This window comes from Lynx rufus, unplaced genomic scaffold (genome assembly GCF_022079265.1).
Source record: "Lynx rufus isolate CCGP_SWC_20201006 ecotype Redwood Valley unplaced genomic scaffold, mLynRuf1.p SCAF_5, whole genome shotgun sequence".
Lineage (NCBI taxonomy): Eukaryota > Metazoa > Chordata > Mammalia > Carnivora > Felidae > Lynx > Lynx rufus.
The window spans coordinates 25,347,441-25,366,725 of NW_025814867.1; the positions used below are offsets into that span (position 1 = coordinate 25,347,441).

The following is a 19,285-nucleotide window of genomic DNA, read 5'->3' on the forward strand; positions in this document are numbered from 1 at the left end:
TAGTCTTATTTCTCTAACCTCACTCCTCTCATCTGTTTCTTCTTGGTGTCCGTGTCCTTCACTTAGTCACTTTCAAGCATGAAAACTTTTGTTACCTTATATGAAGTCACAGACACCTTTCTCTTTCCTAAAATGCTTTGGCCTTGCTTTCCCTTGGTCCTTGCAAGCCCAAGCGTGGAACGAGTACTGACTGTGGCAGGAGGGGCATCATCATAGTGGAGATGCACACTTACCTACTCCTATTTGGTCTGCTGCTCTATCGAACAACAGCAGGGAAACCAGCCAGGGAACAAAGAATTGGAATCTGTCCCCTGGGCCTCACCAACACAGACAGATAATCTAACTGACTGAGTGAAACACTGGCTATAACAAAAAGCAAAAACAAACTAATAAAGTTAAACATGAGGCATTGTATTAAACACCCGACATATCCCAAGACATAGGAATATTACTATTCCCTCTTTAAAGACATGGAAACTGAAGCCCAGAGAAAGAAGGAACTACCCACATCACAGAGCTAGAAAAACCAGCATGTGAATCACGTGGTCTCCAGAGCAGTAGGCATGTGACGCTGCGATACAGCCTCCCTCAGAGGACGGACCCGGCCCACCGCAGTGAGCGCCACAAGGAACACTGACTCTGCCAACTTCAGGCACTCACATGTGACACGGAGACCGTTGGTGGCACACTCCAGCCGCAAGAGAGAATCCCCATCTTTCTACCATCAGGAAGGAGGACTTTTGAGAAGGTCAAGAATGGGACTCACCTAGCTACTAGGCAGTAGATCTACTAGTGACAGAAGCCTAAAAGGTTTAGTCCTGCTCTGGTGAGCAATGGTTTTGAGAGAGTGCCCTCTTTTGGCCTTTCTCTTTAGATTGGATTACTTGAGTTCTTGGAACTGGTTTCCCAAAAGGAATTAGTCCCCTCTGGAAGGTCCAACAAGAACACAGTGTAGCACAGAAGAGCCTCAGAGGCTGATCTCTGGTCTATATTAAAGTGTCTACCTGGAGACCTGTGCCCAAAGCTCCAGAGCATTCATTTATTTATTTAAAGGCAGGTCTAGAGCATCCCTGTTTGGCAGGTATCAGAGGAGGCCGGTGGTCAAGAATTCAGAGACGTGGGATCGATTGTGACCCAATCTCTGACCCCAAAGATAAGCCCAGGGGCAATCCTCTACCTTATCTCTGGCAGTACTCCACTCTGATAATCCTAACTACACAGACTGCATGGCAGCCACGCCCACACCCCCTCTCTCCTAGATCCTTGCCCTCTTCCCCAAAATGCCACATGGAGGTTACTACCGAGCTGCTGATCTAAGAGAGCACAGAGCACGTGCCATCCCAGCAACAGCACCGAAGACACAGGCATCACCAACCTAAGCAAATGGCCCTTCTGTAACCAAGAAATAAAATACCCAAAGAAACTTACAACCTCCAGAACCATACAATAAGTCAGTAGTAAGGGAGAAATGTTTTATTTTATTTTTTAATTGTTTTTAATGTTTATTTATTTTTGAGAGAGAGAGTGCAAGCCGGGGAGGGGCAGAGAGAGAGAGAGACACAGAATCCAAAGCAGGCTCCAGGGTCTGAGCTATCAGCCCAGAACCTGACATGGGGCTCGAACTCACAAACTATAAGATCATGACCTGGGCCGAAGTCGGACGCTCAACCGACTGAGCCACCCGGATGCCCCAAGGGAGCAATCTAAGGTTCAGATGATGGGAATGAGTGCTGATGGCCCCGTGACAGGGAAAGATCAATACTAAATAGTCAGAGATGACCACCCCTATGTCTGTCCTCTGAAACAGGAGTCTGTCTGGGCACATTCTAAAACCAATTCTGACATCAGTGAGATTACCAAATCCATTCATTGGTATGGGACATAGAACACCAAACTTGAAAGATTTTATCTTGAGGATCACAAGGGAATCCTATTTCTACACATATCACTAGGGAATGATGGTATTTTTCTTATCAGGTGACTACAGTTGCAAGTGCTAATACACGTGCAGGTACATCAAGGTCGCAGCATTACAAACCAACGTACAGGCTTCTCTAATCGGGAGTCTTGGTGCAATTCGATGTTGAAGACACAGAGACAATGCTGTGCGCAGGACCCAAACACTTCCACGGAAAGGGGAATATGGAAAGACAGATCATCACAATTAAAGTCTCCACTTTTCAATGTAATAACTGCTTAACTATTTTTGAAGGGTAAAAATGTTGCCCGCCCCCCTAAAACAGCCCAAATGCATTTAATATGCATCACCGAACATGTGCTAAGATTGCAGTAAATTGCCTCACAAACGCAAATTATGGCAATCAGCATCTTGTTTTCTAGTTCTAAATTCAAAGGCAAACTATGAACACAAGACTGCTAACTCTTGCTATTAGCACACTTGCTATTATCACACATCCTCCTTCTAACAAAACCACATTTCCAGATGGACTGCCAAAATTAGTCAAGTGACTCCTAAGAAAGACTACCAAGATTGACATGCCAGAAATTCACTTAGAAATGAATGCTTTATTTAAATAAAGGAAACATACACCCAAACACACCTTTCCTAAGGAAATACAAGTTGCTTTATTTACAATTCAACTTGAATTGCAACTCAGGGAGGCCATTCACAGGAACGGTGGGACAGCTGGGCTGTCCACCCTGTCTGTATTGTGACTGGTCCTTGGTGTCAAATCGGACAGAATCAGGAGTGTGATGCAGGCTGGGCCTGGTTGGGGGATCCTGGTAATAAATTCAGCAAAATACTTAAACTCAACTCAGACAAGTGATACGGGAATTCAGTCAAGAAGGTGGTCAGCTCTGTGACTTAACGGAGTATTCTCCTTTTCAGACTGCTGTGTTTACTCTGTATTTGACACAAAGGCTAATTTTTTAAAATGTATCAATCTCCAGCAACAAATAACTCAAGCAGATTAGATTATTCCAGTGCATTCTATTATAGCGACCATTCCTGAAGAGCATAATTATCAGAGATGTCAGGTCCCTGGCTCAGAACTAACTGCTTTGTTTCACTCTACAAAACTCAAGGCAGCAATTTTCATACATGACTGAGAAGGTCAAGGGCTCAAAACCAAGGTGAGCTCCGAGGCAAGGAAATGAATCAGATTCTCTCTCCATGCCAAAAGGAGGCTCCCCTTGAACGGGGATGGTCTAGAATTCCTACTCCTCAGGAGAAACAGCCAGCCAATGTAGTCCTTTCCAGAAGAAAAACTAAGCCCTGCTATTTGATGGCAACTCCTTGAACACAAAACACCAAGGAAAGAGAGAAGCCACTTACCACTGGCCAGCTTTAAAAGAAAAATCTTTATCAGCAACAAGCAGGTGGAGCCTTTTCACTGATGGCGACTCAGCAGCAGCCCCACAAACCTTAGCGGCCGACACGACCTAGAGACAAAAGATGAACTGTGGCTGAGGTTAGTGCGTACACACGTGAGGAACAAACCATGGCTTTCTGGTAACTAAGGTTTCTTGAAATCTACAAAGATGTGCTTTTTGTAAACTGCAAAACAAGGGAAGGAGCACTTTGCTTTAAAATGCTGCCTACCACCAGGTCAACAAATTTTAGTTATCTTATTTTTGAGAGACTTGCATTCAAACTATTCAAATTTTATACTGCATATAAAAATCAGCTTTTTTTTTTTAAGTTTATTATTTTGAGACAGAGAGAGGACATGGTGGGGGAGGAGCAGAGAGAGAGGGGGAGAGAGAGAGAATCCCAAGCAGGTTCCACACTCCAAGCTGAGCCTGACACAGGGCTCGATCTCACAACCCTGAGATCATGACCTGAGCCGAAATCAAGAGGTGGGAGCTTGACCGACTGAGCCACCCAGGGGCCCCACAAATTCAGCAGAATATGGATCTCGCAGTCCGTGGGTTCGAGCCCTGCGTCGGGCTCTGTGCTGACAGCTCAGAGCCTGGAGCCTGTTTCAGATTCTGTGTCTCCCTCTTTCTCTCACCCTCCCCTGTTCATGCTCTCTCTCTCTCTCTCTCTGTCTCAAAAATAAATAAATGTTAAAAAAAATTTTTTTTAATGTTTATTTTTGAGAGAGAGTGGGGGAGAGGCAAAGAGAGAGGGAGACAGAGGATCCGAAGTAGGCTCCGCGCTAATAACACAGAGGCCAATGCAGGGCTTGAACTTGCAAACTGCGAGATCATGACCTGAACTGAAGTCAGGTGCTTAACCGACTGAGCCACCCACACATTTCAAAATCATCTCTTAAAGGGGCTGTTTAACAAGTTTTTACTTGTTGAGTGTCTAATATATTCCATGCACCAGGCTGGATAATCTGGAAAGAGCTTGGGGAACTGGAACCCTGTGAACCATCTGCCTGGTGTCTAAATTCTCGGTCAGACAACATACACAAAGTGAAACCCACTGTCAGCTACGAGCCTATGTTTGTTCTGAGCCTGTAAGAAGTCCATGACAAGCTAATTTCAGAAATTACAAGCACTTAGCAACTTATTTTTAGCGATTTCACAGAGTCTGTTGAATCTAATAATAGACAACAAATTGGGTTTGTATTCCCTATGATTTGTAATTTATTTTTTCTAATTCACTGCTGATATTTGCCAAAATATAAACAGTCCACAGCCTTAGAACAATATCAAAAATAGCTCCTCGCTACAGATAGTTTGAGAAGCACTATCCTAAACAACGTATCTGGTTTCTAGAAAATCGTAAGGTCTGAGCCAGGCACTCCTCAGTGTCATCCACACCTCAGCAGCTCTCGAGTTCAAAATGCCTCTGCTTCCTTCATTCTTTGTTTCTTCCACCTTTGGGTTTTTCTTTCTCCTGAAATCTGAGACATCTTCACATGACATCTTCAGAACATCTTGTCACAAAAAAGACAACATGACTCTTTCCTCAACCTCCTACTGCCATTCAACTCCACTTCTGGAAGCAAATCAAAGCAGTAGCAGGTGACCAAAATACAGTCATTCTCCTTGGATGGTGTTAGTTTCACGGCTCCACTAAAGGGTGCCTTGGAAAGCTGTCAAGGTCAATCAATGAACCTCACACCCTAACACTGCTCCCCCTCAACCCCTTTCTCCCATAGGACTAGGTTTAATCAAATTACCAGTGGGAAGCAATTCTTAAAAACCCACTGCAAAATTCTCCAGATGGATGGTGGTCTCCCTCACCAACTCAAAATATCTCTGAAAATGTCTTATCTCTCTCCTGCTCCCATAAAATCTCTTGCCTCTTTTCCTCTGGATTTTTGCCAGTCCTCCTTCTCCCCTCCCTGAGAGCAAGTAGGTCAGTTTCCACACTGACCATTTCCCCGAGTTTCTGATCCTAGTCTTGCCCATCCTCTCCAAACCAGCGCTCCTCACTCCCGCCAGCCCCTTCCTTCAGGGCCACAGTTCCTCTCTCTAGACCTCCTGTTCATCAGGCAGGACACCTAACGCCATCTGCCTTCCAAAATAAAAGGAAGCAGCCTAGTGTGGCTGCTAACAGCACATGTTCTGTAACCACACTGCCGGGTGTATAATCCCGGCCCCAGCACGCACTTACCAACCGTGTGACCCTGTGCACATTACCCAGCCCCTCTCGGTTATAAAATAAGGTCAACAACACCTGTACCTCAGAGCTGCTGGTGATTAAATGAGATCATATGTGCAAAGCACTTATAATGCTGCTGGTTCATAATAAATACTCATTAAGTATCTGTCACAACGTATCTCACGGCATTCATTATAATTAGCTTACTAGTATTTATTACATTATACATTACATTTTATTCTCTTATTATTGTTATATATGCCACCATACCAGTGCTTTCCATGTAGGACCTTGCAGAATGAGCACTGCACACCCCCAGGGGGCCTATTCTCATAGAGGATGAGAAGAACCTGTGAAGTACAGTGGTCTTTGTACCCCGTCCTATCTATTTGCTAGAACAAACTTAAAAAGCCATAGTGGGGGCACTTGGGTGGCTAAGTCAGTTAAGCATCCGACTCTTGATTTCAGAGTGGGTCATGATCTCATGGTTTGTGGGTTCAGGCCCCACAGCTCGCTGTCTCTCTCTCTCTCTCTCAAAATAAATAAGCTTTAAAAAAGCCATATTGTCTTCAAGCAACTTTAGAAATTTGGCCTTTAATCTCTGCCTCTGATACTTCCTTATCTGACAGAATCTTCTGAGACGCTTGGTAAACACAGATAACTCAGCTTCTGTTCTCTAGCAACAGCTTCTAATGATGTCTGCCTGAACAAATGAACTCAAATGTCCAGGCTCAGTTCTTGCCCTCTCTGAGCTCTATGATTTTGACACTTTTTAAATTTTTTTTTTAATGTGCTACTTATTTTTGAGAGAGAGAGAGAGAGAGACAGAGTATGAGTGGGGGAGGGACAGAGAGAGAGGGAGACACAGAGTGTGAGGCAGGCTCCAGCCTCAGAGCTGTCAGCAGAGAGCCCGATGCGGGGCTCGAACTGGTGAACCACGAGATCATGACCTGAGCCACCCAGACGCCCCTGACTTTGATACTTTTTACTTCCCTTCCATCCTGAAACATTCTTCTGCCTGGCATAGCTGACATTGAACTCTTCTACAGGGTCCCCTCCTGCCTCTCCAACCCGGGCCTTGCTCCTTTACCTTTCTTCCTTGCCCTTCCCCACTGGGCACTCTGTCTAAACTGCCTCACTCCCACCCCCTCTCCTATCTCTCGGCCAAGGCTGTCAGGCATTCCCAAAGCTACTAACCCCCACCCCAACTCCTCATTACTTTGCTGGCAATCAGGCCCACATCTACACTCCCCCGTGAGTAACAGCAGCCAATGTCTGAGGGGCATTTATCTCAGATGTATTCCAGGTACAGGCTTAGATGTCTCATGTACACCAATTCATTCAGTCAATATGAGTAATCATATTATATCCCAACAGATGGTGTTCTTACCCTCTATTCTGTACATAAGGAAACAGAAAGGTGTAGCAGCTTGCTCAGGATCAGTCAGGAGTGGCAGAGCCTGGCTTCAAACCTAGCTGTGCTTGGCCCTTCATCACTTGTTAGTCCCATCCCAAGGGTAAACTCACTCATGTGTCCAACTAAATCTACAATATTCATCCCTTCTACAGGCATTTCTTGAGCATGTGCTGCCTGGCACTGAAGAGGCAGATGGAGAAAGCGGCTTCTGCCCTCAGGGCACCCTACAGAATGGCTGCTTTCCATCATCAGGATTTCTAGTCAGGGCTCATCTCGGATGCAAGAGAGTCAAATCCATTTTCAACTAGTACACACATATGCATACACACACAACCCCCCCCCCACACACACACACACAGAATCTTTGACTCTCTTCTAGGCATTCTGTCTCTACCATGAACAAGTTCCATGAATTCAGTTCATGTCTCTTCCTCCCTGTGCTCACCCACCAGGCATCCTCAGCCAAGAATTTCTTCTCACGTGAACTGCTGCCTTAGACTCCTTCCTGTCTGTCTCAAAGCAGCCAACAGGTAAATACTGCTAATATTCTGACCTCACCAAGTTATTCTCCATCTAAAAAACCTTCAGGGGCTAATACTCAACTCAAAAAAAAAAAAAAAAAAAAAAAGCTAAAAGGCCTTTGTAGCTTAAGCCCTCCTCTATCCCTATGCTAGTGTTTACCAGCCAAACTGGATAATTCGCTGGTCCCCAAAGGCGCCTGACATTTGCCTGCCTCCCCAAAGCCTGCCTGAGTCATTGGGCAGGCACCTCTCAGCTCTGTCAACCTCCTGCCCACCTTTCCAGGCCCTGCTCAAAGCCTAACCCCTGTCTGAGGTTTTCCTGCTTTTCCCAGCCTCTCAACTCTACCAATAAAATGTTTCCATCTTCTTATCACACTTTGCACATATTGATGTAACTGTAAGAACTCATGAACACGTCTCTTCCATCACACAAGACCACAAGCCTCCTGAGGTCAGGTGTAGGGTAGAATCTATACCTGATACTCCCTAGATCAAGCACAGGGCCCAACACACAGTAAGACTCAGCAACTATTTGCAGAATACATGAAAACTCTAACTTAAAGTCACTTAAAATTGGTTTCCTGAACAAAAACTAGTAGAAGTTCAGGGGCCTTTTGTTGTTTAAAAAGAAAAGGGACGAAGGGGGCAGGGGTAACCACTATAGAAAATCGGGATTCATGTTTAAAACTGTGAGAGAAGTAAGGGAAGACAGGGATTTCTTCACTAGAACAAGGAATCTTCCTTTGCCACACAATTTTAAATATCTTATTACAAAAACAACTATTAGGAATCACCACAGGACTCCCCATTACAGTATTATGCTCATTTTTTTTTCAGATTTACCAAAAAAATGTTTATTTTATAAACATTATTTTCTTTTAATATAATAATCTGTAAAAACATAGCCAAGAGCTAGATTCTTTCCGTTTAACTGGCATCTATCAGATTCACTGATAAAACTAGACATGTATAAGCTTGAAACACACCCTAAAGAGTCACCTGGTGGCAGGGAAACCAACATTCATAATCAAGGGCGGAGGCAGGGGGGTGTGTACAGAATTTCAGCTGCAAGGTGAGCATGCCTCACAGTCAAATGCTAGAATGTACAAAATGAAATCACCACTAACTTGCTAATGTTCAAATATAAAATTCAGTGAAGAAAGGAAAGAAGTTATACTTTCTACTGAAAGGTCCTGTTTTCATGTAGATAGTCTCTATGACCAAAAATGTTCCCAGATGCTTTATGTCTGTTGCAATTAATACAAACAGTAATACACCTGTTGCTATTAGTCCTAATAATCTGGGCAAAATTGCTGTATCTGGTCACACAAAATACGTTGCACGATTCGTGATTTTTTAAAGATGTGCCTTCCTATTAACACTTTATTTTATTCAACTAATGCGAATCCACATACTTTATAAAGATTTCTAGTAATGCAGATTAAAAACATTAGCACTATCTTTTTGAAAGCCACATCTTTATTTTACTCTGAAGCTAGTTTCACATAATTAAGGACTATAATCATGGCCTGTGTTATATACCGCTTTCTCTACTTTTATGAATAAGCAAAACATGATGGGGAAACTATATGTTTTAACATTTGTACTTGTTCTCATGCTTAATGGATCAAAAGGTTTCACAACTAACGGCTCAACTAGCCATGTCCTAAGTTAAAACACATGGCAGGAAATGAAGTTTTCCATAAAATAATATTTAGACTCTTCTACTGTTCAATAAAATAACAATGCATTTGCCAACTTTTACTAGCACACATTTTTAATGGTTTGACGGGGTCAGCATCTAAAAGGAAATTCCATCATACTGATTTTAAAAACTGGTTTTATGTAGGATATTTTAATGTTACTGCTGCTGCAAAAGTCTCTGCGCAGGAAATAGGTCTTTCTGTGGGAAACCTGACTGGCTTCCTCTGTTTACTCCCATTCATTCGTTTGCTGGCTTAAAAATTTAGACAAAGCCAGGATTAGAGATAACTTTAAACAAAAATACAGTCAGGACATAGAGAATTTCAGAGTCAAAGGAAAATTCAGTCATTATTCAAAATAGAACATCATTTTGGGGTGTCTGGGTGGCTCGGTTGGTTAAGCGTCCGACTCTTGATTTCAGCTCAGGTCATGATCTCACAGGTTCATGAGACTGAGCCCCATGTCAGACCTTGTCCTGACAGCATGCAGCCTGCTTGGGATTCTCTCTTTCTCTTTCTCAAAATAAATAAACATGAAAAAAATAGTACATCACTTCACACATGAGGAGATCAAGGTCCAGAGAAATTACTTAAATTGTGGCAGAAAACCAATCTGATGAATAGGAATCTAACTAGAAGAAAGCGGTTTTACTGAAGTGATTTGCTAAAAAGGAAAGATCACAAATTTCTGTCAAGTGACAACTTCTGTCAACACCAGGTCCTGGCATGACAAATGGACTCTCCTTGCTCCCACCAAAGGCTACCCTGTCCACTTGGGCTGAGTTTCCTCTCTGCCTTCTCCAGCATACATCACCCCCTTTGGCCCTCCCTGTTAGACACACGCGAGCACTCGAATCTTCCACCTCACATCAGCTGCAAACACCTGTGTGTAACTTACCATCTGCCAGGCACTTCACATACACTCATTCATTCATTCTTCACAACAACCCTAGTAAGCAGGTATTATTATCATCATTCCCATTTTACATATGAGAAAACTGAGGTCCCAGGGCTCGTAAGTGGCAAAACAGAGATTCAAATCCAGACACCTGGCCACTGTGCTTTGCTGCTTCTCAAAATATAAACAAAACAATCCTCTCCCTTAATCCAACTGTCTCGTCATTGATCTGTTCCTATTCACATAAAACATTTTCAAAAATTATACATGGCCCTGGCTCCAATTTCTTATCTCCCATTCTCTCTTCAGCACAGTCTAGTCAGGCTTTCACTCTCAGCAATGTATTACCAGTCATTCTGGTCACCAACCATCCATTTTGCTAAATCCAGTGCCGTCTCTCAGCAGAGTTCAGCACAGTTGGCCACTCCGCCTTTGAAACACTTTCTCCTGGGTTCACCAACACCCCGCTGATTTCCCTCAGGCCTCGCTGGCCCTTTCCTCTTCTGCTTCACCTCTAAATGTTGACACACCCCAGGGCTGAGTTCCAGGCCTTCTTCCCCCACTCTCTACATGGCTTACAACCTATTATTTCCAGCAGTGAACTCCAAACTCACATACCCAACTGCTGATTTCAATTTCCATTTCAAACAACACATCCAACACAAAACTCTTTTATCTCCCCAAGTTTCTTCCTTTGTATTATTATGGAAAACTTAAACATATACAAAACTAATAGAAATAGTATAATGAATCTCCATTATAAACATGACCCACATTCAACAGTTGATAGGTGATAAAACTCAAGGCTAATCTTGTCTTATCTGTAACTCTACCCACATTCCACCCTCCCACCTCAGATTATTCCAAAATCAAGCACTTTATTTCCCTTCCTGCAACTTGTTCTTCTCCATCATTATCTACATGGATTATTCAAATCCCAAAGCTAGATATCTCTTGGTTTCTTCTCCTCTTACTAACTGCACCCAGCCCCCAGCGCAAATCTGTGAATGCCATCAGCCCTACCCCTGTTAGATCCACCCACTGTTCTCCATCCCTACCACCCTACTCTAAGCCACCATCACCTCTCCTGGGACTGTGTCAATAGCTTCCAACTGGTGTCAAACCACAACCAAAGCCCAGTGCCCTACCAAGCAAATAGATGGCCCATTTAAAATGTAAATCATATGTCATTTCCCTGCTTAAAACCTTCCATCCCCCCCCCCCCCGCCCCGGGGCATCTGAGTGGCTCAGTCAGCTGAACATCTGACTTTTCATTTCTGCTCAGGTCATGATCCCAGGGTCCTGGGATCGAGCCCCAAGTTGGGTTCCACACTGAGCGTAGTGTCTGCTTAAGATTTTCTCTCTCCCTCTGCCTCTCTCCCCGACTTGTACTCTCTCTCTCCCTCTAAAATAAATAAAATTTCCATCCCCTTTAGAATAAAATCCCAACTCCACGCCCAAGGCCATAATAGTTTATACAACCTGGGCCCTGCCTACCTCTCATCCTACTACCTTCCTCTGAGCATCTCAAGCTAGTCCTGCCTCAAGGCCTTGGCTCTGGTCTGTTCCTCTGCCAGAGATGCTGTGCACGTGGCTGGCTCTTTTCCTCTTGTCTTGGTTCCAATGTTACACACCAATTTAAAACAGCACCCCCGTCCCCAGCCATTCTTGCCTCCCATGACACAATTACCCTGTTTTATTACTTTAAGGATATATCACATCCGACATTCTCTGGCTTATCTGCACCAGAATGAAGCTCCACAGACAGCAGGGGCTTTACCTGCTTCATGCACTGTTGTATTTCCTGCCCCTAGAACAGGGCCGGGCACACAGCAGGCGCTCAAAACATGTCTGCTGGATCTAAAATAAAATCTATTTCAGCTGATTGGATAATAATAATGGCATAATGGAATAACGGAAATAATGGCGAGTAATGGAAAAGAGCCTTGCCTTATAGATGACTTAATTTATTGAGCGGAAATGTGTCAGTGAAGAGCACTGACACTGTACATTTTAGACATTAACCAGCTCTAGGCATAGCTAAAAAGTAGCAATACAGGCAGTGCCTACAGTACACATTGCATCACCACTTCATCTCTTGAGGTGGGATTCGTCACCGTCCCGACTTTACCAAGTGACCCATCCAAGGCAGTGCAGGTAATCGACCACAGAGGTGGGGTTCACACTTGTTTGCTCTACTCAACAAATGTGTAGTGAGTACCTATTCCATCAGCGCTGTGCTGGATACTGTGGCTCCAACACTGCTAAGCTGGGCCTTCCTCCAAGGAGCCTCTGTCTTTGCAGGCTTCCACTCATAGAGTGAGTCGTGCACCCTGACGAGCCACAGGCCTACTGCCAGGGCCATCTGACTATAGCTCCCTGGGAGTTTCACCAAAAGACTAGAGCCCAGGTCCCCTATAAGCCACACAGCTACCTCTCAGCGGCAGATGCCTGAGGTTTCTCCCCACCATGCTCTGCCGTCAGAACTGACAGCGTGGTAGGGCTGGAATGCCAACTACTGCTCATCCTAGGCTGGATAAGACAAGCACAGCAAATTAGGTGCCCAACGGTTAGAAACACTGCATATTAAAGAGATGCCTACTCCATGCCCCCAAGTTGAAGAAGGCCATTGCAGCAGACGCTCTTCCCAAAACGTGTAGCTGATGACTAGCAGAGAATTGGAAGGGTTAAACTCAGGACACGGTCCAGATCTCCAGCTAAGCAGCCCATCGCACCCAGACCCAACCCTCAGCAAAATCACAAGTCAAGCAGACTATCAACGCTCAGTAATCAACACAGGGACCATAGGACCCCCAAAAGTCTTTGTGCCAGGAGCCCAGCCATTTGACTTTATTAACTAACCACTGTGTCAGCCCCAATCTCTCCTTTCTTATATCCAGTAACACTTAAGTCAAGTTTTAATTTGGAACAGAGATGAGATGTGAAATTTATCTTCCATTGTGTGGCTCAATCAAACTTTGTCTGAACCAAGTGCCACATTTTTTTGCTGTAGTAGAAAGAAAAAAGTTTGATTATCAAAGGTCTGAGTTCAGAGACTGAGCCCTTCATTTACTTAAGCCAGTCCTTTAAATGTAGGCCTACAATGTCATTTTCATCCAAAACAGGGCAGTTGTGAGAGTGAAACAGGATGCTGGCCCAGGCAAATCAAGAATCAGGGGCATCACATCGAAGTCTCTGAAGTCTTAATTTCCTCACCTGTGCAGGTAATGGGGGCAAGGATCCCTTCACCTCCCTCCCGGAGTGGTTGGTGAGAATCAAGCAGCAACCTGATATAATCGAGTGCTTTGTCAACAAAAGGGTAATGACACACATAAGCATTTTTGGATAAGGCTTACACTTCTAAAAGAAGCAAAACTAGTACAATTATAAAAGGATTCGTGGTTTTTCCACAATCAATTAGGTGCATAGAATCAGTCTCTTCTGAGCACAGTCCCACTAAGAATCTGAGGTGAAGGGCTTTATGTATCGTGCTCAGGGCCGGCAACCCCAAAACCTAGTCTAGTGTCTTGCATATTACCAAATAAGTGCATAAGAATTCGTGATTTTAAAAATTCTTTCCTTACCAAACTCTCCCATCAAATTGATAGACAGAGTCCCTCTTGCTCAGTGAGCCAGCCTTCTAGAGGCCAAGCATGGAGTGACCCCTCCAGTGAAATCTTAGTCGTGCCTCCACAATCCTTACTGCATTACAAAATCTTACTCTTATCTCCTTGACATTTCCAAGGTTACCCAGGCTGCTTATTCTTTGATCCTTAACAAAAAACTGTGCGCTTGAACACAGTCAAATGTCATCTAATTCAGACCTCAGCTTCCTGCATCAGCATGACCTCAGGCTGGTTACATTTACAGCCTTAGATAAGAAGCATTAACATCATAATACGGTCATTCAATAAGTTCTTCGGAGGGAACTCAAGGCCCAAGAAGGAAAAAACATTTCTGGGTGGGTGAGTGCTCCATTCTTTACCCACTCCAGGAGGGGCAGCAGGGTCCTTTGGCCCAGGAGTCAGAGACGGGCTCAATTCCCCTCTGGTCCAGGGAGCCGCCCCTAGCGTATCTCCTAGGCTCCACTTCCTCTTTCATCAAATGCAGATGCTATCCTGTTCTGAGACTACTTCACAGACTTGAAGTGAAGAGCAAGTGGCATGCTGGGAGCTCCTTTCTAGAAAGTATACTTGCAGTACAAATTAAAGGCAAAAGTGGTATGAGACGGTGGTCCCGTTCCATTTTGACCCAGCCTGAGGTACTGTTCATTGTGGCAAGTCGAAGGTCAGGCTCCTGCTTCTACCGCTAGGAGCCATCCTCTGGAGGGATCGGGGTGAGCCCTTGCTGACCGTATACCCACTGAAGTTGTACCTCAGCCTCCATCTAGCTTTATCCAGCTCCTCCCAGCTCCTCCATTCTGTTCAGGAGAGGAGAGGAAATCAGAAACAAACAAACAAAAAAAGAGCTGCAACTGGAAAGTTCTTCTGTCAAGGTAATACCATGGTTGCAATGACCCCTGTCATTTTCTGACTTCTGGGCATTAAAATTCTTAACTTTGCAATCATGCTATTAGAGCTTACATTAACTTTCTGTGTGGTTTTCTTAAACTTCACTCAAAATAACCCCTGACAGTCTCAATAACTTTGTCCTGTAAAATTCTGAAATGCTACTCTACTTCAGGGATTGGCAAACTATGATCCACAGGCCAAATTTAGGTATTTTGGTAAATACTGTTTTATTGGAATACAGCCACTCAGATTTGTTTATATGTCGTATATGGCTATTTCATACAACAAAGGCAGAGTTTTGTAGTGGTAACTAAGACAACATTGCCCATGAAGCCTAAAATACTATCTGGCCCTTTACAGATAAAGTATACCAAGTCACGTTCTAATTCTACCTGCCTCAAAATACAACAGAAAAGAGTGTAGTCCAAGCGTGTTAAATAAACTGCTTTTTCTTCAAAACTGACAAGATCTCACTTTAAAAAAAAAAAAAATTAATGTTTTATTTATTTTGGGGACAGCACAAACGGGGGTGGGGCAGAGGGAGAGGGGGACAGAGGAGCCAATGCGGGCTCTGCACTGACAGCAGCAAGCCCGACATGGGGCTCAAACTCACAAACTGCAAGATCATGACCTGAGCCGAAGTCAGACGCTCAACCAACTGAGCCACCCAGGTGCCCCCAAGATTTCGCTTTTTAAACAGAAATCCTAACAAATCACACATTTACAAAATGAGCATTTTTGTGTGTTGAGCGAGCCAAAAAGAAAAAAGTATCTTCATATTTATCATCAGTGGGAAAAGTTCATTTTTACAGATCCATAAATCTATCATGCTGAACTAATTTTACATGGACTTTTCAAAAAAACACATCAGCCTAAAGCTGAATCCACAAACATACTACATACACTTGGTCCCAAAGCAATTTTCTTTAGAATTAGCTTGAAAAGCAGGGCCTAAACAATTGTCTTTTAAAGTGTATCCTACTACTTTATAGGAAATTTTATTGTCTGGAGGGCCTGGGAGGCTCAGTTGGTTAAGCATCCGAGTTCAGCTCAAGTCATGATCTCATGGTTCCTGAGTTCGAGCCCTGCATCGACTCTGTGCCGACAGCTTGGAGCCTGGAGCCTGCTTTGGATTCTGTGTCTTCCTCTCCCTCTGCCCCTCCCCTTCTCATGCTCTGTCTCCTCTCTCTCTCTCTCTCTCTTCTCTCTCAAAAATAAATAAAGATTAAAAAAATTTTTTTATTGATCCTTTTTGAGCTATTCAGTTTTATATTTAACTGGACAGCATGACAATATTCAAAACAACTTTGTAAATAACAGATGAATTTATTATTTAAAAATACCTAGTTTTTCCAGATGCATGGGATTTCACAAAGCATAAATATGTAAATATTTCATTGTAAAATACCATACATTGTTTTTTATAAGTGTTTTGGCAGTCTAATAAGTAATTAACAATTGTTCTCTTAGGGTTATAGAACATTTTGGTGTTTGTTAAATGGGTTTTTGGGGAGAGGGACAGAGCACCTTCCTTTTCTTCAGATTGTTACATTCTCATAAATATAAGAAATGATTAGATTTTATACTTACAACAAACAAAAATACCCCAGGATGATTTTTATCTTTAGAGAGAAGGAAGACATGAGAAGGAAACTGTCATTTTAAATCACAGATATATTCGTAGAGGATTCTCATATTGCCAAGTAATTGTTACTTTGCTATGCTATATAAATCTACTCTGCAAATTTATATGTGTATATGCATATACATACATATTATAAATGTTAATATACGTGTGCACATGTTAAATTAGTTTTAGGAGTGTAAATCTGATAGCGCTCTCTTTTTTTTTTTCTTTTATTAGCTAATTGCTTTGCATTTTATCTTTTTGAAAATTATGGAAATATTCGAGTCTAAACTTAAATATTTCTAGAATCCCGCTTCATGTTATATCTATGGGTATGTTATTATTTTTTTTATTTTTCTAATGTTTATTTATTTTTGAGAGAGAGACAGAGCGCCAGCAGGGGAGGGGCAGAGAGAGAGGGAGACACAGAATCCAAAACAGGCTGCAGGCTCTAAGCTGTCAGCACTGAGCCTGATATGGGGCTCAAAAGTCACAAACTGCGAGATCATGACCTGAGCCAAAGTCGGACACTTAATGGACTGAATCACCCAGGCACCCCCTAAGTGTATGTTATTTTTAATATAAAATGAGTAACTCCAAAACAAAAGTATCCTACTATTAATACCAAAAATGTAAATTCCTACAACAATGCAATTTCTGACCATGTTTTTTTTTAAATGTTTTATTTATTTTTAAGACAGAGAGAGACAGAGCATGAGTGGGAATGGGGCAGAGAGAGAGGGAGACACAGAATCTGAAGCAGGCTCCAGGCTCTGAGCTGTCAGCACAGAGCCCACTGCGGGGCTCAAACTCACGAACCGTGAGATCCTGACCCGAGCGGAAGTCAGACGCTCAACTGACTGAACCACCCAGGCGCCCCTCTGACAATGTTTAGAGAAGTATATAAGGTTTTTTTTTACTGCTAGCTTAAATACACTACAAAACTAAGATAAATATATCTAAATATGTGAAGATTCACTCAAAAAGCAAAATCAAATATCCAATTTATGTTTTTAAAAGAAAATGGGGTTACTCACTGAGGTAAAGGGTGAGGATCCTTTATTTCCCAGCCCTTGACACCCCTTCAGGTGGTAGATTAGTTTTTTAGAGTCTGAATATGGTGGGGAAAAAATCTGCACATGGCAAGGGTAACAAGAACTCATCCACCTTCCTTTCTCAGATGTTAGTGCTGTCTCCTTTGATGAAATAAGTTGTTCTAAAGTGGGGATAAGTACAAGGACTTTGAGACACGGTGCCGAAACAACAACAACAACAACAAAGAACAGGAAGAAGAAAAAAAAAGAAGTAAGCTACTCATAAACTGTAGGCTATTAAAGTTCTATCTCTAAAATATAACCCTAAACATTACACCTGTGAGGGTAGGTCCCTCAATTGCTGCCATACTCCCTTCATCAAAAATTAATCCATTCAGGATAAAGAAGATGTGGTTTATATATACAGTGGGATACAACTTGGCGATGAGAAAGAATGAAATCCTGCCATTTGCAGCAACGTGGATGGAACTGGAGAGTATTATGCTAAGTGACATAAGTCAGTCAGAGAAAGACAGATACCATATGTTTTCACTCATATGTGGAACTTGAGAAACTTAACAGAAGACCATGGGGGAAGGGAAAGGGAAAAAAAATAGTTACAAACAGAGAGGGAGGGAGACAAACCATAGAGACTCTTAAATACTGAGAACAAACTGAGGGTGGATGGGGGGGGGCCAGGAAGAGGGGAAAATGGGCAATGGGCATTGAGGAGGGCACTCGGGATGAGCACTGGGTGTCGTATGTAAGCGATGAATCACAGGAATCTACCCCCAAACCAAGAGCATACTGTATTCACTGTATGTTAGCCAATTTGGCAATAAACTCTATTAAAAAAATAAAATAAATCACTGCATTATACACCTTAAACTAATGTAACACTGTATGTTAACTATACTTGAATTAAAATTTGAAAACTTAATAAAAAAAAAGTGAAATCCAAAAAAAATTAATCCATTCATTCTAAGTTTTAAATGAAAAATTTGAGTATCTGGCTGTCATCTTTTCAAATCAGTTGTCATATGTCCTATCAGAAAAGGTTCTGAACAAAAAAATAACAAACTCTCCTGGATTGTCCTTCAAAGGGATCGAGGCGTTCCCTGTGAGCCAGTTGTAACCGGGTGCACTGCCAAGCCTCGAAAAACTTGCCGTCACCCAAGGATACAAACCTCCCGTCGAATGACATTTGCAGTTCTCTCCAAGTGATCAGTTTTCCTTTTGGATTTCATTATGCTTTAACAGAAAGTAAAATTAGATTATTAAGTATTATCTTCACAAAAATAATTAAATTAGTTTCCCCTGTAACATCATGACTGTTCAAAATGCACCGTCACATTATGGATCCTAGAAAGTGGTCGGTGAAAAGCTGCACATCTAACTAAAGCTTAACGGTCTACCACAGGCATGCATACATGAGCCAGATGTTCTGATGTGCCTTCAGGAGTCCCACGGCCATCCACAGGTCAGGGCTTTGAATCACCTCAAATGACACCAGGGCCAAAAACTCACCTTGTGAGAGTAAGGTGGCGCAAAGCACCGGACGTCAATCTCAGCAAAGCAGCCTGAGTGCAGATGGTGCCAACAGAGCTTCGCAACAACCCAGGAACTATGACAGCAGCACATGCCATGGTGCTTCCTGGGTAAACATGAAAGTTAAACCATTTTGAGAAAGCAGGGAAATATTAGACTATCTTAGGGGCCAATGAAGAAGAGTTTGGGTTTTTGCTGGTACTTTTATGTGCTGCTCTAACAAAACAGCACACATGTTAAAGGCCTAACTCTACTCTGACATAGTTTCTGCCACTATTTAGAGCTGATTCAACTGATCTCCACTGTACGGACATATGTAATCAGCGGTGCCATCGAATATTCATGCTATCAGTTTCCACAATCACTAACCAACCTCACGTGACTCATCTTATGCTATTATGGGAGACTAGATTTTATAACTGCCTAATAATTGTATTCCTCTCAAAGAGCATCACATAAGTCTTTAACATTTCTTGCTAGATAAAGTACAAGCAGCAAATTT

The 19,285-nt window shown here is 42.8% G+C and overlaps 1 protein-coding gene across 3 annotated transcripts in view; it reads right to left on the minus strand.

Moving 5' to 3' along the window:
* OXNAD1 (oxidoreductase NAD binding domain containing 1) overlaps positions 1-19,285 on the minus strand; it is a 40,262-nt gene that overhangs the window by 14,158 nt on the left and 6,819 nt on the right. The window contains exons 3-5 of one of the 3 annotated variants that reach the window (XM_047099939.1): positions 18,763-18,889; positions 18,423-18,486; positions 3,299-3,405 (exon numbers count right to left, since the gene is read on the minus strand). In XM_047099939.1, coding sequence (XP_046955895.1) covers positions 3,299-3,405; positions 18,423-18,486; positions 18,763-18,881 — 290 coding nt within the window. In that variant the 5' untranslated portion in view covers positions 18,882-18,889. Of the gene's footprint in view, positions 1-3,298; positions 3,406-17,238; positions 17,693-18,422; positions 18,487-18,762; positions 18,890-19,285 lie in introns of those variants that run through there. The other 2 variants (XM_047099940.1, XM_047099941.1) reach the window with 2 other exon arrangements.